This window comes from Hippopotamus amphibius, chromosome 10, assembly GCF_030028045.1.
Source record: "Hippopotamus amphibius kiboko isolate mHipAmp2 chromosome 10, mHipAmp2.hap2, whole genome shotgun sequence".
Classification (NCBI taxonomy): domain Eukaryota; kingdom Metazoa; phylum Chordata; class Mammalia; order Artiodactyla; family Hippopotamidae; genus Hippopotamus; species Hippopotamus amphibius.
In genome coordinates, this window is record NC_080195.1 from 22,408,433 (window position 1) to 22,432,957 (window position 24,525).

At 34.5% G+C, this 24,525-nt stretch overlaps 1 protein-coding gene across 3 annotated transcripts in view; it reads left to right on the plus strand.

Annotated features, from left to right (window-relative positions):
• TNKS (tankyrase) overlaps positions 1-24,525 on the plus strand; it is a 184,203-nt gene that overhangs the window by 95,903 nt on the left and 63,775 nt on the right. For all 3 annotated transcript variants that reach the window (XR_009047651.1, XM_057696152.1, XM_057696151.1), the window contains exons 5-8: positions 428-503; positions 20,644-20,738; positions 22,339-22,405; positions 22,717-22,903. Coding sequence is in view for 2 of the 3 variants with exons in the window: in XM_057696152.1 (XP_057552135.1) it covers positions 428-503; positions 20,644-20,738; positions 22,339-22,405; positions 22,717-22,903 (425 nt within the window). In the remaining variant the exon portion in view is untranslated. The remainder of the gene's footprint in view (positions 1-427; positions 504-20,643; positions 20,739-22,338; positions 22,406-22,716; positions 22,904-24,525) is intronic.

Below are 24,525 nucleotides of genomic sequence, written 5' to 3' on the forward strand. Positions count from 1 at the left end.
CGAGCTTGAATGAGGAGCATAAAGTAAATGTTATAAAGCTCATCCATTTTCTTTTGTTGTTGGTCATTTATATTTTAATTGATTAGCTTTTTACAGCATTTTGTATGTATTTTTAACTCCAGTGTTTTAGATTACTTATCAGAGTAAAGTTTGTTTGCAATTAAGAAGGTGACTTTGTGCAGATAAATAAAACAAATAAAAATGTAGAAAGCTACCTTATCTAAGATATACAACTATACGATGATTAACAGGAATTAATTAGGACTATATTGATTGAATTGAATATAGCAAAAGAGATTCATTCAGAACCATATGAAAGAAATCAAAGCAAGTCCATATCATTTTCTACTCTCTTGTGAAAAATATCCATAAATATGCATCAGAAGTGCTATAATTTTATAGGAATTGACTTACTACCTTTTTGTAGGAGTGGTAATGAAGAAAAACTAATGGCTTTACTGACTCCTCTAAATGTGAATTGCCATGCAAGTGATGGGCGAAAGGTAAGTCATTTAAAATATAAATTCCCCGTCAATGATTTCTTTTTGCTTTACAGTTAAAATTTTTGAAGTTGGCATGTATATGTGTATACACACACACATATATACATACATATATGTGGCTGTATTTTACTGGCATCTTTTCACTGTAAATGAAATGCTGTTGTATCTGTTATTGGCAGTTGTGACATATTCATAGAGCTGGTGAAGCATGGATCTTAAGCCTTTTCTCTTAAATGTCAGACACAAAGTTATTTGTTAAATGGAACTGCAGCTTTTTCGGTGATTAAAATTATAACATATTTTCTGTGTAGAATAATGGAAATTAGAAATATTTGTTTACATCCTAATTACCCATCTTTGTTAGGATATATGTGTTTTTTATTTCTTTTTGGCAGAGGAAAATTTGTTTGCTAGGTAACCACTTTTTCCACTTAAAGCTGAGAAAATGCTAGTGATTTTTTTAAGTCTATTGTAACAGTCCTTTTTTTTTATTGACTAAGTTTTCATCGTTATATATTGAAAGAAAGATTAAAGCTGAGAAAAATATTCTGTATTAATATACAGTTGTCATAAATGTAAGGTCATATATAAAATGTGCAATTGGTATCTTCATTATCTACTTTGTATTCTTGCTGAATATAGACTGAAAATATAATCCTTTATAGTTTTTGGTATTTGACTGCAAAATTTTGCAATGATTTACCTAATAGATATAGAAAAACAAAACACTTTGTACTATAAAGTCTTTTTAAAAATGATGGTTAATTTTTTAATGTTAAAGGAGGGCTTTTATATTTTTAAACCTAAAACATTTTTAAAGTCACACTGCAAATATTGAAGAAAACTATCTGGTACCTAATATTTAAAGAATTAATTCCTTTGGAATTATTTATATCAAAAATATGCTGTGGAAAGTATCAGGATGGCACCCCTTTAAAAAAATGAACTGTTTTGCTTTTAAAAAAATCATTTTTCTGTGAGTGATAATTTTATAAATTAAAATTATTCAGCTTTCCTTGACTGCCTCCACACTTTTTTCCCCATTCTGATGAAACCCATACTATAATAGTGGCACTGAATTGAATTCTTCCAAATATATTTTATTTGTTATTGAAAATGGCTCTTATATTATTTCATACAGCCTAATGAATGTTTAGTTTCTCTGGATAATTTGGAGAGAGACTTACATTTTCATGGAAGGTTAAATTGTGTATATATCAAGCTGTAAATTAGCAAAGATTTACTCAGTACTATTAATAACTTTTGGGAGATGTTTCCAAATGGTAACTGTTCATTTTCCCTTCAATTTTGAAGTTGCTTTGGGAATTTTAACTTTCTTAAATTACTGAGTTCCACATTTTGTTTGGATCCTCTTAGTAGATAAGGTGACTTTTACCACTATGCAGAAAGTGGCCTTTTTATCTGTAAGTGCAGCTGTATCTTTAGACAGAGCTCTTTTAGAGCCCAGCCTACTTCAGTTTTCCATAGCCATTTAAATATTACAAAATTCATTAAGATTACTGTAACAGGAGTCAGTTTCCATCCCAGCCTCATTTTCTCATCCTTACCCTTCTACCTTGACAGCCCCATTTCTAGCTCAGTAAATCATAATAATTAAGGAACATGAATACTGATAATTAACAAATTACCTCTTCTCCCTGCCTCAATCCCTACACAACTATATAGAACATCTTTATTTTTCCTTCTCGCCAAAGGAGGATACACTTCCCTTATTCCTGTAGCTGAAACTAATATATTCCTCATTCAAATTCCTATGGCTCCTTTTCTGTATTACTCTATGGCATTTGCCGCAGAGTTCTTGAATTGTAGTTATTCATACATATCTTTTTCTTTAACTTGTCTGTTAGCTCTCTTTTGCACCGGACCAAACCTGGCACTTTGCATGTAGCAGAAGCTTAGGCTACGAATATGCTCCCCGATGAACATAATTTTACCCTTTGAGTGAAAAAAATCATCTGTGCTCTTTGCCATTTAGAAAATTAACTCAGAAGTATGTGAATGGAGAATTGCATATTTTGTGTTATTACGTATTATTACTAGTATTATTTTATTAATTTATTTTTGAGTAATTATACCACAAGGGAGAATTATGTATTTTAATGTGTAAAACATTTTTAAGAACAAGTCTCAAATATTATTATATTGAAGGTTTCATAACATATATATAATGTAATAATTTCCCAAAATGTGCTCCTATACTTTTTTAGATTATCAATTTTCTCAAATTAGATAGAAAAAGAAAATTAGACCTAAGCATTTATTAGGTTTTGGTGCTATGCATATAACATAAAAAATCATTCAAAATTGTTCATTAGTATGCAAAATCCAAATAAAATTTCATGCTTAAAATTGAGTAATGTTCATATTTACATTTTACCCTTGTTTATGGCGCCGAGCAGTTCTTATTAGATATACCAGTTGCAGTAAAGCCATGAAATGGTAGATATTCTGGTGCTGATGAAAATTGGAAACACATCCTTTAGTTATGACAGTATCTTTCGTTTTCTTGCTATTGATATCAAGAGAATGTGTAAGCAAATTTAGCTGCCGAATTACAAGTCAGTCTTATATATTTAGTATTTTTACAGGCCATTTGCATGTGTTTATCTAGAATTAGGAAGTCAGATTGTATATTAACAAGAGGGTACAGGTACTTTACATATGTAGTAAATTAGTCAGGTATATGAAGTTTTATTTCTTGAATTTGCATTTTAGAACATAGTGCAGGATCAAATTCATTTTTAGTGGGCTTTTAAATGACTATGTTAATGCTTAACTGAATCCTTGCCTGTCTCTGTTTTTACTATGATTCCTGGTTTGTAAATTTTAAAAGCCCATGGAAATGTCAATTTTGTAATGTTTTTAGAAAAGAAATGTTCCTTATACACTAACTAGTAGGTGGAGAAATTGCCTAGATATCTGTGGGGGTTTTAGACTTCAGTATTCCTTTTTAAAGTAGTACGTGGGCTTATACAATGACAGTGTAAATTTTAAATAGTCTCTTAATTCTGTACTGTGACTTGATGATTAACTAATTAGGTAATATCTGAGTGGTTAAAATTTTTATGTCCCATAGACATTTGTTTTTCTAACCTGTGGAATCTGAAATTAGTGAAGTACCAGTAAGGTTTTAAGTAATTTATGTTATGTTTTACTTTTATTTGACATGTAAATCAAAGCGGAGCTTGGCTATTCTAGAAATTTCCAGTTGTTGTTTTCCCTAAAAAGCAAAGGCAAAAAATTTTTTTGTAATGTTTTGTTCTAAAATGCTGCTTTCATACAATTATATGCATGTTCTAATGCTGGCCGCTTTAGAAAGATAGGGGCATAGATGTATGTAATTCATTGTTCTTCTGTCTCCTGCCCATTATGAGTAGACATAGAAGCCCACAGTTTCTTATTTTGAATTGCAGTGACCGGGTCCTTAAAACACATCACTTCCTTTCTGTAATTCCTGTATTTTCAAACTTCGATTTCTTGTCCTTTAATCTCCCTTTACAGCATTTTCTATCATGGGCAGACATTTTATTAGCAATTATCCAGATATTCTGGTCTTGTTTGATATATAAATTTGAGGTGGTGGTCGTCTCTTTTTCAATATTAATTTTTATAAGGATACCTTTTTACAGTGAACGAAAATAAATATTTGAATGCATCTCAAATTATTCCAACATTCAGGCCTCTTCAGAGTTCTTTTAGGTTCCTCTGATGTTATGTCCTTTTCCTGGCTGCCTCTATCCTCTTCCAAAATAAATGTCCTAAATTTATGCCCCCCTCATAATAAGGAGTAAATTAGAGTTTGGCATTACTGTACATGTTCCTAAATAGTAATAATATGTATCTTTGCATACATTTACTATGCCTACTATTGCTGTAATTATATGTCACCAAATATTGAAAGTAACTAATGTTTGGTTGGAATTTTATTTTTATTATAAAGTATTCAATGTAATTTCTGGTGGTTTCTTTCTGCTCCTTTTGTTCATTCAGTCAGCACTCAATATATGCCATGTATTGGTCACTGTGCTACGTGTCATGGGCAGTGACTGTGTGTTGAATGGTATTGGTTCCCAGGGAGCTCAAAATTCATAGAACGATTAAGACATTGTCCAGGACATTGAAGCCAATGCCTAAAAAATATGATTCCTTTTGCTGTGGTACAGTTAGGAAGTGTAGATTTAAGGTGAGATTTTTTTTCTCTTTTATTTTTAAAGCATTAGTATTTAGACATGTATGCTCTTCTGTAAGAAACCACAAATTTAGATGAAAGGCAACTGGAAGAGCATGGTTTAAATTCAGAAAGATTAACTGAAGGGTTTCTTTAAATGTCAGATTTCTACTGTGTAAATGTTTGCTTCCATAAAATAGTTAATAATGAATAAGACTCTGGAAATGGAGAAAAGTAATGTGTTTAAAAACTATATTTTAATAGAGATCAATCAGAAATAAAGTAGAATTTAGTACCGTCCCTTGAAGATGGCCATAAAAAACTGTGATATAGTTGAAAGAGCAAATAGGCTTTGAGGCTAAACAGATGGATTCTGTTCCCTGCTCTTCTGCTTTCTAAGTGTGTGACTCTGGCTCTAGAGTTTTCAGTGTATTCTTTACTATATAGGGATAATGATACCTATTCCACCAGACATTTGAGAGGATCAAATGAAACAAGGTGATAAATGCAGCACATAGTAACACCTCAGAAAATTAGAGTCCTTCCTCCTTTGATACATTTTTTGAAGCTTTTGAACATATTTAGAATGGACACATACATACTTTTGAGTACTTCAGCCTTCCCCACTTCTCCACTTAGATTGTCTTCATTATCCAAGCTCAGTCCCAGGTGGCATTTGAATAAAATGTAGGTTACCAGGTAATCTACAAAGCATACAATTGAATTAATTGTCTTGGAACTTGGTCTTTGTCCCCTGCCCAACCCACATCACATTTAATAAATTTATTTTTGCAGCTTATAAATTCAGAAGTATGTTCATAAGATACTTATACCCATTTTTAAGAATACATTTATTAAAAATTAATATCTGGGGACTTCCCTGGTGGCTCAGTGGTGAAGACTCTGAGCTCCCAATGCAGGGGGCCCAGGTTCAATCCCTGGTCAGGGAACCAGATCCCACATGCATGCCACAACTAAGAGTTAGAATGCAGCAACTAAGGAAAGAGTCTACCAGCCACAACTAAGGACCCCATGTGCTGCAGCTGAGATCTGGTGCAACAAAATAAATAAATTTTATATATATATATATATATATATATATATATATATATACACACACACACACACACACACATATATATATAAAGAGTCAAGAAGTAATATTTAAAAAGAAATTAATATCTGGCTAAAAAATAATGCCACCACATTCATTTGAATTCCATAAAGCACACCCAGTGAGGCACAAAGAATAATTAGGATTAGTGCAGTGTTTTTTGTATTTATACTTAAAGTTTAGGGTTATGTGCATTTGTCATATTCTAATACAGTATTCTTGGTTAACAGCTCTCTCCTTCAGTATAAGTCTTCTCTATGTATCATGTTGGAATGGATTTTAACAATCCTCACATTGTTACTTTGAAGACCACTCAATCAACTGGGCCTCTCATCATTTATGCTCTCTAGTCCTCTCCCACACAGCCTGTGAACTAAGCCTGGCACTGCTTTGATGAATAAAATAAAGTAGAAGTGATGCTACGCCAAGTTTAGGACTAGCCCTTGGAATTGGCCTGGTCGCTTCAGTTTCTTGCTTTTGAAATACTCTTTCTTGGAGACCAGCTGCCATGCCGTGAGGAAGCACAAGCAGCCGTGTGGAGAAGTTCATGTGGAGAAGAACTGAGGCCTCTAGCCAAAGACCCACCAAGCTTGGTTAAGGCTCTAAATGACTCCAGCTCTCCACATGTCCTACACTTTAAGCCTCAGCTAAGCTTCCAGTCCGGCCCCTAGGTAACACCAACCATCCTAACACCTAGCTCATACCACATAGAACAGAAGAGCCACCCAGGTAACCTACCATTTTGGGGTGGTTTGTTATGTAGTGATAGCTAACTGAAATACCCCTACCATAAGAAAATATAACTTAGTACATATTATCTATTGGGCAAGAAAGTTTGCGTCTTTCTCTGGTGGATTACTGAAAATGATTCTTTTGTAGCTGCTTGGAAGAATAAGTGAAGATTTTTAAATAAATCACCAAACATATTTATTTCTTTTGATATATTCAGTTATTTTGTATTTATATCTTACAGTTTGAGATTTTTTTCCCCTCAGAATGCAAAAAATGATAATTTTATGCACATCTTTTTGGGTCAAGGCATTGTAGGAAAACACAGGATGTTGGAGCTAGAAGACCAAGTTTTAAGTTAATGTTATTACTAGCTATGGGATCGTGGCAAGTTTTATTATATCTCTCAGTTCTCAGTCTTTTAGCCTGAAAAATGATGGGTTTGGGCCGCATGAGCTCCAATTTACCTTTCAACTCTAACATTTTAAGATTATTGCGTATTTTGTTACCTGTTTTTTGTCAGAGTAATACAGAATTGGATTATGTAAGAGACGGTAGATAAAACACTCTTGGTATCTGGAATGAAGTTTATATGCAGCCTTTTTTCCCTTTAAGTAAGCGTTACCCGAGGGCCCACGCGTGGCTCCCTGTGGCCTTTAGTGGCCTTTGTCATCCTCCTCTGTTGTTGCCAAATCTTGATAGATAAAAGGTCAGACCATTTTTTTAGTTCCCAGCTTTTCTGGCTCACAGTTTAGACGTTACTTGGGATTTTAAGAAGGTCAAAATGCAGTAAGTCTGCATTAGGGAACTCTTTAAGTACTTTTAAGTTTAATTATATACTTAATCAACTCACTTCTTTAAGGTACATCTTGCTGAGCAGCGCTTGTCTTACTGTAATGCAGAAATCCCTTAGAGCAAGTTTTCTTGCCTGCTTATGTTGGGATATAGTGTATAAAATTTTTATGCATGTGTATATCCATTTTGTAACAATAAGGGCTTGAAAATGTCTTTTTTGTTTTTCATTAGGGAATCATTTCTACTAAAACAGTCTGTATTTTGTCAAGCATGACATCTCTACTGGTGAGGGTAATTAGTACCCATGCCAACTATGTTCTGTTTTTCTCTTTGAGAAAAGAATTTTTAGTAGAAAGGTACCTGTGTTAAAAAGCAGGTGGTAAAACTTAGGAATTCAGTTTAGCTCAGCTTAGCTACCCTCCTCTGAGCTTTGGTTTCTCCTACACTCATATCCAAAAAGCACAAGTTTCCTGCAGTTTTCAATATTAGACTAGCTGAGGGATTAAAAAAAAGAGTGAGTACTAAATCATTTTGCTAGAAGTATGATTCATTATTAAAATTTGATTTAGAAGTCATATTACAAAATTGATATTTCAGTATGTCCTTTTAAAATTGTAAGAATCTCAGTTTAAAGTGCTTCTTCTGCCTCTCCAAGTAAACCAAACTTTATAGGGTAGGTTGTATTACAACTACAGCAGTAGCTTGAAAAACATCCATCTGCCAGAGTGGCAAGAATTGAATAGGAGATCAGGTAGAAACACAGAAGTTCACTTTAATGCAACTGTTGATGTCCTAGTTCTTCAGTGAGTGGAATTGTGAATGGTGTTATTTACGTATTACAGTTATTTATCAATTATTACATGATAAAGGTATTTTAAAACAGCCCTCTGATGATTATGATTTGATTATGGTCTCTCTAGCTTAAACTGTTTAGTTAATATCAGTTGACGGTAGAATATTCCTCAAAAAGTTAAGTCCCTTTAGTAAAGGGTGAACTTTAGTGTGTGAAAAGGCTTAGTTACAAAGAGAAGTCTGTTTTCAGAAACTCTTCTGGCCTAAGGAGAGGCAACAAAAAGTAGAGAATTCATTATGGGTTTAAGAACTTTGATATTATCTGTAGTTTAGAATTAGTATTATTAGAAACAGTTGTTTGGCCATAATATGAAAACAATATAAACAATTAATCTCTTAATTCATTGTGTACCAGTTACCTGGTGTCTCAGTTTGCTCAGCCTGCCATACTATAGACGGGTGGCTTAAACAACATAAATTTATTTCTCAGTTCTGGAGGCTGGGAAATCCAAGATCAAGGTACCAGCGTAGTCAGTTTTTGAGGAGGGGCTCTATTCCTGGCTTGTTGGGGGCTGCCTTCTTGCTGATAGAGAGGGAGAGCTCTTCTTTATAAGGGCATTAATCCCATCTTGAGGGCTTCTATCCTCATGACTTCATCTAATTACCTCTTGAAAGTCCTCTCCAGATCCCATCACATTGAGGATTAGGCCCTCAACATATAAACTGGAAGCGTGGTCACAAACATTCACCTGGCTATTTTTGTATGATACCTTTTTTCTTTTCCTTTTTCTTTCTTTCTTTTTTTTTTTTTTTAAGGAAGTATAGTAATTGCTCAGGAAATCTCCCCTCCCTCACCTCCAAAGCATGTTCATGCATTCTCTCACTTGTTCAGTTTAGAATTTTAAAAGGAAATCTCTAAAAGTACCAAGAATCTTAATAATATTCTTTTTAAAAGAAGGCTATTTTCAGTGACTAGTAAGAAAATGTTTCTCTGCTAAGAATGGCATCAATAGTAAAACTTTAAAAACATTTTAAATACCGTGTGTAATTATTTGAAATGCATATTTGGGTAGTCAAATTAGTTAATTTGGAAATAGACCAAATATAAAATACTTCGTTTTCCTTTTATAAAGTGCTTTAATTTTTCAGTAGTAACATGATAATACCCTACTCTGAATACCATAAAAATGCCCCTCAGAGTAATCTCCTAGTTTCTGAGAGGGTTCAGTACCTGTTAGAATTGGGTAAGGAGGTTTGGGCGGGGAATAGAGCTAGAGATCTCCACTCCTGGCTGCCTTTGGCTGCTGAATTCACATATGCAAACTCAGAAATGTCAGGACTTGATCACTGAAGGAACTTTTGAGGTAACAGCATGTCTCCTGAGTCCTAGAGCTCTGAAGCACACTAAAATCAGCTAATGGAATATCTCATTCTTGCAGTTTATACAGTTAAAATGACTATCCAAGGATCTAAGGTGGAATGATTTTCCCATAAATAAGCTTTAAATGACAATCTGTGGACTTGTGGACTTGTTTCCTTGTACATCTGGAATAAGTCATCTGTTGAACATTAGTTAGAATCTTTAATGATCAGATTGGAAAAATCTAAGATTGTAAATATTAATTATAAAAAAGGAATTCATGTGAGGTTTGAATAGTGTGAAAACTTTTCTTTCGAAAAGTATAAAACATCAGGTTACTGTCAGACCAAGAAACTTGATTTCCATAAAGTCTGCCAGCTGTTTCTCATTAAACAATGCAAAATTAATGTTGTACCTTCTGAAAGTGCTAAGCGTTCTTTTTTCTTTCCCATACAAACCCTATTAGAGGATGCTAGAAACTCATTTTCATGCATACATTTCAATTCTTCTGCCGATTCTGAGGCTGAAAAAGAGAAACACACATTTCTGGCTGTTAAAGAATCCACTTGGAATTTCCACAGTGATACTGTTGAGTTAAAATTTAATTAAGTTGGCATTCAGAGCTTTACTCTCACAAAGATTACCCTTTGGATTACCTGCTCTTTCTTCTCTGTTCATTTCCTTTCCCCTCTCCTTCTCTTTCCCATACAGAACACTTACAAAGATAGTACTTTATAGACTCATTTTAAAAACTAAACTTTTACTATATAAGGCAACTGAAGTACAGAAATTTTGTTTTATATTTCATAAATTCTGCAAATTTTCAGGTGCCTTAGGTTCCTTCCTAAAGATGACTACATGTGTTACTTTGGAAAAGTATTCTCTTTGAGACTAAAATATCAATCATTATTCTACCTCATAGAACTTTTATTTGGAAGAGGACTTAAGCGGCAACTAGTCCCACCTCCCAGTGCAACGTTGGAAGCTCTACTCTGACAACTGTGATAGGTTGTCATCAGGCTCCTCTTAAATGCATATCCAGACCACATCTGGATTTAGCACCAAAATTAGGGTTTCACACTTGAAGGAGGGATATTGACCAGTCAGAGGGTGCAGGAAGGCAGTGAAGAAATTATTCTGCAAGAAGCAGTTAAGTCAACTGGAGGGATTTAGTTCAAGAAGAGACCAAGTGACTATCTGTTAGAGATAAATAGAAAAATCCAGCACTAGGAAAGAAGCAGATAAATTATATTCTCCAGTTTCAATATTCTGTTATTCTCCCATGTCCTCTGATGCCTGTTATTTTAAATAACTTCTTTTGTTAAGAAGTCCTACATTTCTAGGGAACCCTTGTACACTGTTGGTGGGAATGTAAATTGGTGCAGCCACTATAGGGAATAGTATGAAGGTTTCTTAAAAAACTAAAAATAGAGTTACCATATGATCCAGTTATCCTACTCCTGGGCACATATCCAGATAAGATGAAAACTCTAAGTCAAAAAGATGCATACACCCCAGTGTTCATAGCAGCACTGTTTACAATAACCAGGACATGGAAGCAACCTAGGTGTCCATCAACAGATGAATGGATAAAGAAGTTGTGGTACATATATACAATGGAATATTACTCAGCCATAAGAAAGACTGAAATAATGCTATTTACAGCCACATGGATGGACGTAGAGATTATCATACTAAGTAAAGTAAGACAGAGAAAGACAAATATCATGTGATATCACTTATATGTGGAATCTAAAAAAATGGAATCAAAAATGAATTTATTTATGAAACAGAAATAGACTTACAGACACAAAAAACAAACTCATGGCTATCAAAGGGGAAAGGGAGGGGAGGTATAAATTAGGAGTTTGGGATTAACAGATACACACTACTATATATAAAATAAACAACAAGGACCTACCGTATAGCACAGGGAACTGTATTCAATATCTTATAATAACCTGTAATGGAAAAGAATCTGAAATAGGATATATATATATGAACCACTTTGCTGTATGCCTGAAACTAATACAACAATGTAAATCAACTATACTTCAATTAAAAAAAAAAAAAGTCCTACCTTTCTGGGGCACTCATTCAATAGTATGGTCAAACTGTCAGTATTGAAAAGGTTTGATCTGAGTGCTGAGCTGAGTCACAACTACCAAAGCAAACCCTGCCCATCAAGAGTAATTCTTCCTGCCTCTCAGCCATACTAGTCCATTTCTGAACATCCTGTCCAGAACCTGAGTGTCCAGCCAAAGGACAGGAAGGAAGGCAGAATGAGAGTTAGGAAGTCAGACTTACCTGCATTTGATCTCTGACTCTGCTGTTAACTTGCTGTATTAATCCCCGTTTCTCAGTTTCCTCATTTGTTGTAGGAGATAATAATAGTTTCTAACTCTGGTAGTAGTAAAGTAAACAAGTTAATACATAGGATACACTTTAGTACATAGAAAGTACCCAGTAGATTTTAGCTATTATTTCAATAAAATACTTGCATTTTCAAAATGTTTTCATACCTCTATTTCATTTTAGCCGGAAAATAACACTGTGAAGAAGCCAGTACTATTGTTATCCAGCTCCTTCCCATTACAGAGATTGTGACTTAAGAACATTAATACATTAAACACTCTTAGGTTGTAGGAGCAGTGTGTCTATTTGTGAAAAGTAATAGTCCTGATATAGTCTGCTGTGATGGGGCCGTATCTGTTATTAGGTTTGTTTAGCTCCAGGCACTGTGCTTTAGAGAACTGTTTACCAAGAGTCCCAGGACCAGAGAAAAAGACTCATAATGGGAAAGAAAACGTTGTTATTAGAGGATCTAGTAATGTGTAATCTGTAGAAGAGACAAGTTAAAGGGGATACAGTTTGGGGAGAAGGTGTGAATAAAGTATCTTTTTAAAATTTTATTTCTACTTTGGTTCCTCAATTTTCATTCTCTAGTTTCTCTTTTAAAATATTTTTATAATAGCCCAAGAGCTGAGAAACTTCAAGGAGACTGTCTAATCTTTATTACGGTACTATTTAAAATATCTCTTCAAAAGACAGGCATCAGTGATGAGATACATTTATTTCCATGGACTCCTGCCCATATTGATTCTCTGGCTTTTAATTTGATTTGATTCTGATTTAAGTATCACTGTCTCAAAGAACTTCTTAGCTATACTTCGCAAGCAGATTAATCGTGTCTCTGTGCCTGAAAGAAATTTAATAAGCTCTGATTATGCAGTTATTATATCTTCCTGGGAGTTTTGTATTAATGGCTGATATAGTATTTTATTTGTAGAAGGAGAACGCTGATCTGTCTTAACCAAATGATAGATTTGAATGAGATGTGTTTTGTTAAGATAACCAGAGCAGAGCTGGAACATTTATAAATGTCCATTTATAAGGTGATGGTTACATAATTACGGTACAGCTACGCAATGGAAATACTATACAAAGAATAAGATTGACCTATATGTGCTAATATTTTAAGAGAAAAAAAGCAAATTGCAGAAGAATATAATGTCCATTTGTGTGACAAAAACAGCAGCAAAAAGAACTCAGAGGAAAACAAACATACCTTCATATAACATAGAAAAATATCTCAAATGATACTTGTACAACTATAAACTGTACTTACCTTTGGGAAAGGAGTTTGTTTTGCTAGAGAGAGAAATAAACATTTTACTTTGGGTTATCTTAGAGGGAATATTTTTATAATTTAAAAGAGAATTCTGTTGGGGTGGGAATGGTGAGTAAATGTAAAGTAATTGGTAATTGAAACCATTTAAAACTGAGAAAATATATATATAGTACCTCATTTTTGAAACTAGATCTGAAAAAGCATGTTTTTATATGTCCCCAAGACTAGAAGTAACTATTGGAATTTTTAACTGTAATGATTTTGTGTTGTTTATGTATATTGTATAAAAAGATGGCAGGAAGTTAAGAAAATTACAGATGATATCTAGGATGCATGAGTTCAGAGAGGTAGTATGTACTTCGGTAAAACTAGTATGTAGTTTTGGCAAAACTAATGGTACATTGAACAATCACTAAAAGTGGAGTATCTAACGGGAGGGAGGCTCAAGAGGGAGGGAATATGGGGATATATGTATAAATACAGCTGATTCACTTTGCTGTACAGCAGAAACTGGCAGAACAGTGTAAAGCAATTATACTCCAATAAAGATCTGAAAAAAAAAGTGGGATATCCAGACATAATATGTCACCTGATGTAATACTATATGAAGTACTGTCTCTGAAATATTCTTGCCAATACAGTTTCATTTGAAGGAGAAATTTAACTTCCCAGTTACATGAAATGCAGAAGATACAGTCACAAGTTAGATAATCACACAAGAAAGGGAACAATTAGCAAGGTTTCTTCAACAAGTTAGTATTGGAAAAAAAAAAGAAAGGCGGGATGAAGACTGTTGTAGATTTGCGGCAATATAAAGGCCCAATAACAAAATGTATTTTTCCTGACATCCAACAAACTAACTTTTAAGTTTTTGAGACAGACAGCAAATTTGAATACTGACACGGGCATTAGATGATACCAAAGATTTACCACTATTTTATTACATGTAATAATATTCATCAGGTTTTTGTTATTTTTTTAAGAAAATGTCTGTAATTTTTAGAGGCGCCTACAGAAGAATGTAGTGTCTTGAATTTGCTCCAGAATACTTCGGTGGGGAATATAAAAGATGAAAAATAGCAGAAGCCAGTGTAAACAAAATCTTAAGAATTAGTGGTTGTTGAATCTGGGTGATGAATGTTCAAGTGAACACTGAAAGATCTGAGCAGATCATAAAGTTTTACAATCCTTCTCCTGATTTGGTAAAATAGTAAGTCTTGCCTTATTCTCAATGCACGTGTGACCTTGCAGGTGGGTGAAACCACACAAACACACACACTGTTTTCTGAGTTGGGACAGCTCCAGAAACCAAGAAACTCATTCAGCATGAAGTCTGGCCAGAGTAGGGTGATCAGCCATCCCAGTTTACCTGGGACGAGCAAGTTTCCTGAGACTAAGAATGTCCCGAGCAAACCAGGATGAAATGGTTACCCTAGTCTGAAAAATCCCAGAGGATTTGATCTAGGTCAAATTGGACCTCTTAGAGAAAACCAAAATACACTACACATCCTGAAGTTAGGGATCTCTGTGGTGACTTACATCCTGGCGTCTCAGCTGTGGTTTTTTTCTTTCCTAGGGAATGCTTCAAACATCACACAGGCCTGTGTTGAAATGTGGTGTAAATCTTTCATGCAGATTCAAAGTCAGATTCACCAAGCTGGGTTATTCATGTCTCCTGTTCTCTTTTATTAACGCAAGTCAAAAGCTAACCATAACTTTCATTTTTTTTTCTAATAGGAGGCACTGTATTAAGCCTCTGAACATGAAATTAAGATATGCTCTTCATTCTCAATGAGCTTACAGTGGATCAGAGGAGACAGACACATAAATATTTAACTATATTATTTTGTGACAAGTGTTACAGTAAAAGATTGTGGCAAACAATTTTAGGACCGTCTCTGGCAATCTTTTTGGTAAATACTTTTTGTTGCAAAAGTATTGTCCAAAGAAAGAATAATAGGAAAGTAGATACTTACTTGGAGTATTGGTATTTTGGAATCTCATTTTTAAAATCTTGTTTAAGGATTTCCCCAAATTTTGTGCAGACTTCATTTTATACTTCGCTTTATTGTGCTTCTCAGATACTGTGTTTTTGCAAATGAAGATTTGTGGCAACCCTGTGTTGAGGAAGTTTATTGGTGCCATTTTTCCGACAGCATTTGTGCACTTCATGTTTCTGTGTCACATTTTGGTAATTCTCAAAATATTTCAGACTTTTTCATTATTATATTTGTTATGGTGATCTGTGATCAGTGATCTTTGACATTACTACTGGGACTTGCTGAAGGCCCAGATGATGGAGAGCATTCTGATAACATATTTTTTGACTAAGTACATTTTTTTAGACATAACACTATTACACACTTACTAGACTACAGTATAGTGTAAACATAACTTTTTTTTTTTAATAAATTTATTTATTTATTTATTTAATTGGCTGTGTTGGGTCTTTTTTTGCTGTGCGCAGGCTTTCTTTTTAGTTGCGGTAAGCAGGGGCTACTCTTCATTGTACGTGGGCTCCTCATTTCCATGGCTTCTCTTGTTGGGGAGCACGGGCTCTAGGCGCATGGGCTTTAGTAGTTGCAGCACATGGGCTCAGTAGTTGTGGCTCACGGGCTCTAAAGGGCAGGCTCAATAGTTGTGGCACACGGGCTTAGTTGCTCCGCGGCATGTGGGATCTTCCTGGAGCAGGGATCGAACCTGTGTCCCCTGCATTGGCAGGTGGATTCTCAAATCACTGCGCCACCAGGGAAGCCCTAAACATAACTTTTATACGCACTGAGAAACCAAAAAATTTGTGACTCGCTTTATTGAGACATTCACTTCATTGTGGTAGTCTGGAACCAAACCCACAATATCTCGGAGATATGCCTGTACTTTATAAAAATTGAATAATAATAATAGTCTTTAAAAATTAAGAATTTTTATAATATTATATGCTTCTTAGATGAAAAGTGCTATAACGGTTGGGATATTCTGTCTCTATGTTAACTTCAAAAGCTTTCTAAGCACTAACAAATTGAGGAACCCTTTCCCTGGTACCCAGCAGTCATTTGTGAGATAGCCATGTGTGTTTTGTATTAAATGCTAAAATTCCCTTGGGGTTGAATATGTAATAATACATTTAAATCTTGAGACATAGTTTTCACGATTTCTTTGCTCAGTGGGAAAAAATATTTAGAGATTAAATTTTGATATTCTAGGTGCATAATAATATATAGGTCTTCCAAAGGTGATGGTTGCACTGTGTATCTATAGGATGTTCTTATTTTGATATTTAATCCTTAGGAATATTTTGTCTTCCATTGTTTGGATTTATTAGGGAGGCATGTGTGAAGTTTAACTTAAGTGGGAACGTATTCTGTTACTGGTAAGCCTTCAGTTTTTTCAGCAAATGAATGATTATGGCAGTTGAGCTGTGTGGAGTAAACCAGAGTGAACGACAAGGTCAGAAAGTTGGAGGTAGTAATGAGAGAGATGTCTGTGGCCTCCTAGATCATTATAAAGACTTCAGCTTTAGTTAGAGTGAGATGGAGAGCCATTGGGAGATTTTGAGCTGAGGACTGGCATATCTAGCGTTTTAACAGGACCACTCCGCTGCTGTGTTTCGGAGGCTCTCAGAGGATTATGCTGGAAGCAAGGAGGCTGTTGCAGCCAACCAGCTGAGAGAGGATGGTTCTTAGACCAAGATGGTGGTAGTAGATGTGGTGAGAAGTGATGGGATTCTGGAGATACTTTGGAGATAAAGCCAACAGAAATAGTCCGATTCAGTGAACATAGTGTGTGAGAGGAAGATGACAGCCAAGAAGGACTATCAAAATTTTTGACCTAAGTAACTAAAATGATGGAGTTGCCATTAACAGCAATAAGAAATTCTGTAGAGCAGCTTTTGGAGGGAATACTAAGAGCTCAGTTTTGGACATGATAAACATGAGATGTCTCCTGTATATCCATAAGGTGATATCAAGTAGGAAGTGAGACTATGAGAGTTTGGAGTCCAGCAAAGAACACTGAACTGGAGATGTAATTGAGGAGCTGTAAGCATATGAATGTTGTTTAAAGCCACAAGACTGCACGAGGTCACCCAAAGAATGAGTGTAGATAATGAGGAAAAGAGGTCTAAGAACAGTCCTGGAGTTCGCCAATGTCAGGAAAGTGAGGAGCAACCAGGAAAGAAGTGTGTGGTCCTAGATACCAAGGGGAAAACATTTCAAGAAGGAAGAAGTGATCAGTTCTGTCAGATGATGCTGACAGGTAAAATAAGATGAGGACTGATAAATGACCGTTAAGAAATAACTTCTAAGTGTATGAGATACTTAATAAGGTGATCATAAGTAATAACCACCATTTGTTGAGCCTTTTCTGTGTGATACTGTATTAGGTGCTTTATATAGTTATCTATAATCCAGGAAATAGCCTTATATGGTAGGAATTATAATTCTCATTTTACAGATATTGGAAGCCAGGACTCAGAGACATTAAGAAATTAGTCCAAAGCCGCATACCTTGTATATTTTGCAAAGGAGGAATGCAAATCCAAGACTTAAAAGCCTCTACTCACTTCCTTAAATTGTGCTGCCTGCACTTCTGTTAAAGTTGTGTGCACAGTTTTATAACAGGGTTGTCAGTTGTTCCTATTTTAGCTATGCACGTATGTGTATGATAAGTTAATGCATTATTGTGTACTGCAAATCTGTATCATAAAAGCAAAGATAAATGTGTATATATATGTTTACTGTTTCTTATGGCCTCATTCCAAGAAAAGTTTGAATTATGAGATTTAAGTAAAGATTCTTTTTTCTATAAACATTTTACAATATGAAAATATTAGTAATAATATTTCTCTTATAGCAGAATAATATTAAGATAGGTTTCTGATAGAGTTTTTATATTTGCAGTTGTTTCATACTTTGTCACTCTACAAGTTTGACTTTTAAAGTATTCCCAACAAAAAAATCTGTTTTAAGAATAAATACAAGGTGTGCAAACTGACAGTGATTGCTGTCCTGTGCAAAAGGATGCCTTAAATGTTTGATTGTTGAGTTTGCTAGTTCACAGCCAACACAGAATTATCAAGTAACATGTGTGAGTATTTTACAAATGGGTCTGCTTTTTTTTTTTTAAACCAAAATTACACTCTGTTAATTATCCTAGCATTTAGAAAATTACACTTATCATTGCTTTGCCATTTGGTAGTTGAGGTATACAGTTGGCACTATGTGGTAACCATTCACTAAATTTAGTCCTAGACTGCATGATTTTAATGGCTTTGCATTAGAAGATAACATTTAGTATATAATGTTTAGCTGTAAATTTTTTTCTGGAGGGAAAACCCCTGGGCTGTTAGCAGTATAAGCTTGTTCAAATCATCCTTTGTTTTCGGTTTGTACTTTTTCTCTTTGCTTTATACCATTTCCTCAAGTTTATTGCATGCGTTTCACAGATTTTTATGTGCCTTCCAATGATACTATTTAGTTTGCATAATTAGCATCCACATTGGAATGACTTCTCAGAAAGTTTCATCCAGCTTGTTCTGCACTCACTCTCCCTGTGAATTCATCCTTGCATCTCAGATATCTCTGCTTAGATGCTGCTACCATTTAGCTAACTGACACTGTCGTTCTCTCTCTCCTAGATTAGCCCTGCAGGCTTCTATTCAGGTCTTTCTGCCGTCAGATTTTCCCTCCCTCTCCAGTTTATTCTCTATAGAGTAATTAGAATGATCTTTCCAAAACTCCATTCTTAGTCCCATCACCACTAGGGTATCGTATAGGCACTGCAAACTCAGTAAACCCAGAGAGAGTGCAGAAAGAATATTTGAAGAAATAATAGCTGAATGTTTTCCAAATTTGGTGAAAACTATAAGTAATAGAGCCAAGAAGCTCAGCCAGCCCCAAGCACACACATACACCAAAAAGAAGAAGAAAAACACTGTACCACGGTACATCACAAATCAAATTGCTTAAAGTCTGTGATAAAGAGAAATTATGAAGATTATGAAATTATGAAAATTATGTATCCAGAAGAAAAATCACATGTACATAGGAATAAAGAAAGGATGTAGGCAGATTTCTAGTCTGAAACAACGCAAGCCAGAATATAGTGAAACAGCATCCTTAAAATGTTAAAGAAGGAGAAAATAAGTCCTGAAAATAGCTTGATAGTCCCTGGAGGTATCATTTGCAATGACCTTTGACATGTGTCTGAAGGCAGAAACTTGGACAGGCTTGTTGTTTGATGATTCAGAAATTTTAATCATCTGTTTTCATATGGCACTTTACATTTTAAAGGTGTTTACATCTGGCTGCTTTTATCGTCATTTTACACGTGAGGAATCTGAGCTATGTAGGTAAATAATATAACTTTCACAGGTCCATAACATCCAGGACTGTAATCAGGTTTCCTGACTTCCTACTCAGGGCCCTCTTCTAAGCTGCCTAATAAACACTGTATTACTCAAAAATAGTTCCTAAACTTAGAGACTGTCAGAGTATATAAAATGTATGGAGTGCCTTGAAAGCAGCAATAGATAATACAGTATTGAGTAATTCTTTTATGTCTTGACAAAATATGTGAAGAAAATAAATTGAAAATCTTATTAATTCCCAAGGCCCAAACAGAAGACATGAGACATGGGAGTACGTTAAAGTATATTAGACCCTGTGTTAAAAGGCAGTACAATATTTAAACTTTAAGTAAATGAGCAGAGGTGGGAAAATTGTTATGGTTGCAGAGAAACTTTTAATTAAAATAATGTTATTTCTGATTTTTTTTAAAAGGTGAGGAGAAGTTTATTTTAATTATCATATTATATGTGAGAGGAGAACCTGTTAATAATTTGGTTCAAATTAAAATGTGGAAGAAATTAATTGGGAATAAACCTTATTTTCCTCTTGTATTTGTACTGCATATGCAGTACATAAAGTAGAATTAAATCCTATCTTGGCATATTTCATTGTATCCAAGGTAGGAAATTAGTTTTGACCCATTGCTAGCAGCCTAATGGAATGAATATGGTCCATTGTCCTTTCTGTTTCCACTAGAATTTCTTCAGATATTCTTTAGAGGTGCTTTTCAGCTTTTCGTATTAAAGAGAAATTTTGAGAGCTAGCTCTTTATGATAGAATTGGGATTTAAGAGTTGGAATTTGAAAGGTGAACAGGACATAAGTAGGATAAAGAAGAATGTTTAAGAGGAATATGAACCCTGGCATACCTTCCCAGAACAGTAGGCATGGTTCATGGTAGAAAGAAATTAAGAAGTATAGAATAGGTAGGGTAGAGCTTGATAACTGAAGGCCTTGAAAAGCCAGTAGGAAAAATAGGTGAATGGCATTGAAGTTAGAATTTACTCCTCAGCTGAGTGAATTGTCTCTCATCCAGTCAGGGAATACAAATTTTTGGCAGTTCACCTCAGTATTTTCTATGTATGTTAATATTCATTTTCTTTAAATAAATAAATACAGATTAAATGCCAAAGCAAGACTCATTTACCGGAAGAGGGATATGCACTTTTCTTTCTCTTTTCTAGTCAACTCCTTTACATCTAGCAGCGGGCTACAACCGAGTTCGGATCGTTCAGCTGCTTCTCCAGCATGGCGCTGACGTGCACGCAAAAGACAAAGGGTACGTATATCAGCGTATTTCCTTTACTGGTTTCACTCAACAGATGATTACACTTTGTTTTCAACATCTGATACACTAAAGTTTTTGAGCAGTAGACAAAGTCTTGATATAAGACTATCCCATTGCTTTCAGCTTTTGTAGCGTTTTAAGAATGTTCATAGTGATTTGACTTTATTTTCATGTTCCTACTAAGTAAGGATTCTTCTCATAACCATTTCCTAAATTAGTTTAATTTTATTGTATTCTTTTATTTGAAGTTAAAATTTGTTTCTCTCAATTGCAATTACTATTTCTCAATAGCACTTCAGAAAGACAGATAAATCAAAAATTCTGGTAATCCAGTGACGTAACTATCCTCTTTATCAGGTATGAAAGGACCATCTCTTATTAATAAACTAAAACCATAAGTATGTGTAAGTATACAATGTTCTAATTTATTCCTGACAAAATCTTGGCCATCTAACCTGAGAAAACCTAAAAGGTCCTTATGAAGGTTGATAGGGGAGAAAGGTGTCTGGAAACCAAGAAAGCAGTATGTTATTTTATTAATAGGTGGATTTTGGAAAACTCTGTACCAGTTTCCCAGCTTATCTCTAAGAACACGTGAATTGGGTCTGCTGGCCTATATGATTTCTCCATTTGCCACTTTAAGATCTAAAAGATAATTGACCTGACTGCCCAGATGAAGTAGGTTCATATTACACTGGTGGTGAGCAGTGTAAAGAAAAGAAGGCCTGGAGGAGGCTTTCTTTCACTTTGCCCCTCTCCATGTCAAGAAACACAGACAAGAAGAAAGAGCTCTGTACTTGAGACAGCTCTCAGAAGGGGAGTCCACCATTTCAGATCTGCTGTTGTTGGTGCTCTGATTCTCTCTTGCCTGCGCCAGGTTCTGTGCCATACGTGAATGGTGTTCCCCTAGTATAGGGCGCAGATGCCTGGTGCTCTGGTACATCTCTGTTCCCTTGTGCATGTCTGAAAACAGATGGGTGTACAGTAGGTGAGTCCTCAAGACTCATGCAGAATGATACTTGGATATGCAAGTTATAATAGTTTGGATATTGAATTCTTATGCTGGAAATTACCATGAAAGTGAAATAAAATGGTAGGAATATTTTAATTCACCATCAGTTAACATATATTTTCTGTAATTTAATATGTAAATATATAAATATTTAAATTATATATTAGATATATATTATTACATATAATATATCTATATAATATCTATATATTAAATATATGTAAAATCTGTAATTTAATATATAAAGTGCAGTTTTCAATTAGTACATACACTTCTTCATGGTTTTCTAATTGGTACTTTTATCATTATATTTAATGGATGATATACGTAAAACAAGGTAAATACAGGAAGGTGAACATTAGTTATGCTTTGTATCCTCTTATTAAATACTTTAAAATATTTTAAATATAATTGTACTACGATTTATTAGATTTTAGATTCTTATCACTTCTTGGATAAATGACTCTAAGTTGTTTGAGATTTCAGCATTTTTTTAGATGAATTTTTATTGGAGTATGGTTGATTTATAATGTTGTGTTAGTGAAATTTCAGTATTTTAGTTTGCTTTTTTTCATTTAGTGGACTTGTGCCTCTTCATAACGCATGTTCATATGGACATTATGAAGTCACAGAATTGCTACTAAAGGTAAGAGAAATTTAAAATATTGAATATTATTTGCTTTTTCTGACTTTTTTTTGACTTGTCATGAGTTTTCATGGCAGTTTTTTGCCAAGATTTTTAAGAGAATAAAATTGTTTTTTTAAATAGTCACCATTGCCTTAAAAGTTTTAAAGTATTCAGCTTATTTTAAACTGTTTTCTAAAAGCTGAAATTAAAGAAATGAAAATAATTGTTGACATTTCAGAGTTATAACTGAAATTTACAGTGAAATAAATGAGTTGTATTTGATCCAGTGAAATGACTGCTGACCTGCAGCGTTTCTTTCCTCTGTTCAGCATGGAGCTTGTGTTAACGCTATGGATCTCTGGCAGTTTACCCCACTCCACGAGGCTGCTTCCAAGAATCGTGTCGAGGTCTGCTCTTTGCTGCTTAGCCATGGTGCTGATCCCACGTTAGTCAACTGCCATGGCAAGAGTGCCGTGGACATGGCCCCAACGCCGGAGCTCCGGGAGAGGTTGACTTGTATGTATTCGTACCCTAAAATCAACATTGCTTGCTGTAAATTGGAATATCTTATTTTTGTTATTAGGGCTGATGTTTTGTCTAACTTAGATAACAGCCTTCTATTCTTACATGTACACTAGTTTATTATCCTCTTTTCTGATCATTACTTTTCTTTATGAATTCTGCAGGAATCTCATATATATACACCATATTTATTTTGTGTTTATTCGAGCCTAATTCTAATTCATGTGTTAAGTAAGGCTCCTTTTTTTTTTTTTAAGACTAAAAAGGATGAGTCCGTCAGTAACCATCTATTGAATACCTAGTATATGCCAGGAATTGGAAATATAGCAGTGTACAAACCAGAAAAAAATCTCTAAGCTCACAGAACTTACATTCTTGTGCTGTTGGTAATAATAGATGATATCTAACATTTTTCAGTACTCACTGTTTTCCAAGCCCTGCAAGTCACACAATCATGTTTTTATTTCTTATGTGTGTTATAGCCCAAGCGCATTCACTTGCCCAAATTTAAATAACGTAATTTTTATGATTTGGTGGAAGTAATCCTCTCAGATACTGATACATATTACCTATATTTACATATGCATGTTTTTAAATAAACTTTTTATTTTAGAATAGTTTTAGATTTACAGAAAACTTACAAAATAGTACAGAGAGTTCTTGTATACACTATACCCAATTTCCCCCATAAACATCTTTTATTAATATGGTGCTTTTGTCATAATAATGAACCAATACTGATACATTATTAACTAAAGGCTGCACTTTATTCAGATTTCCTTATTTTTTTACTTAAAGTCCTTTTTCTGTTCCAGGATCCCATTCAGAATACCACGTTACATTTAGTTGTCATATCAAATACTGAGATGCATTTAATTCTACCTGTGGGCATTTCGGGTTTAAATTAAAGTAGGCATCACCTACCTAATTTTTAATTTGTCCCATGGTTGATATTCTCCTTACATCTAGGATTCTAAGAATCAGACAACTAGATTTAAACACCTGAGAAAACCTTTAAATAATAATTTAAGAAAAAGGCATAGTCAAAATGAAAACATCATTTAGGTTTAAACAGATTGTAAATTAGTTTATGTTAAAACAGAAAGAGTTCCTTGCAGTTTTGACCATGTTTAAGTGGAAATTTAAACTTATTTTGGTACCGGAACAAATGACATCTACTAGATTATAGGCCAGCACAAACCAGATTATAACTGGGGAGATGTCTTAGCAATGAATCCTTGAGGAAGTGCATTTATTCTCTCTCCCATGCATGACTCTTGCCATATGTTATCTTGCATTATATAGTTCATTGCTCTATGTGATGTTCTATCTCCCCAGTGAAGTTTAAATTCTTAGAAAGATCTTTGGTTTTATTAACCTGTCTTCTTAGCACCTGCACAATGCCTTGTTACCTAATAAAAATGTGTCGATGGTATTTGTGCTTGGGTTTGTATCTACCTGCCCCTAACTCAGCACAGTGCATTGTGCATGCAGTGTACCCAGCAGGTTTATTGAATTGAGTTTAACTTAACTCAAAATTTATTTTTTACATCTTCTTCTAATGTCTTTCTTTTAGTTTTATACCCTGGGCTCAGCTGTATCCCCATGTCACCATT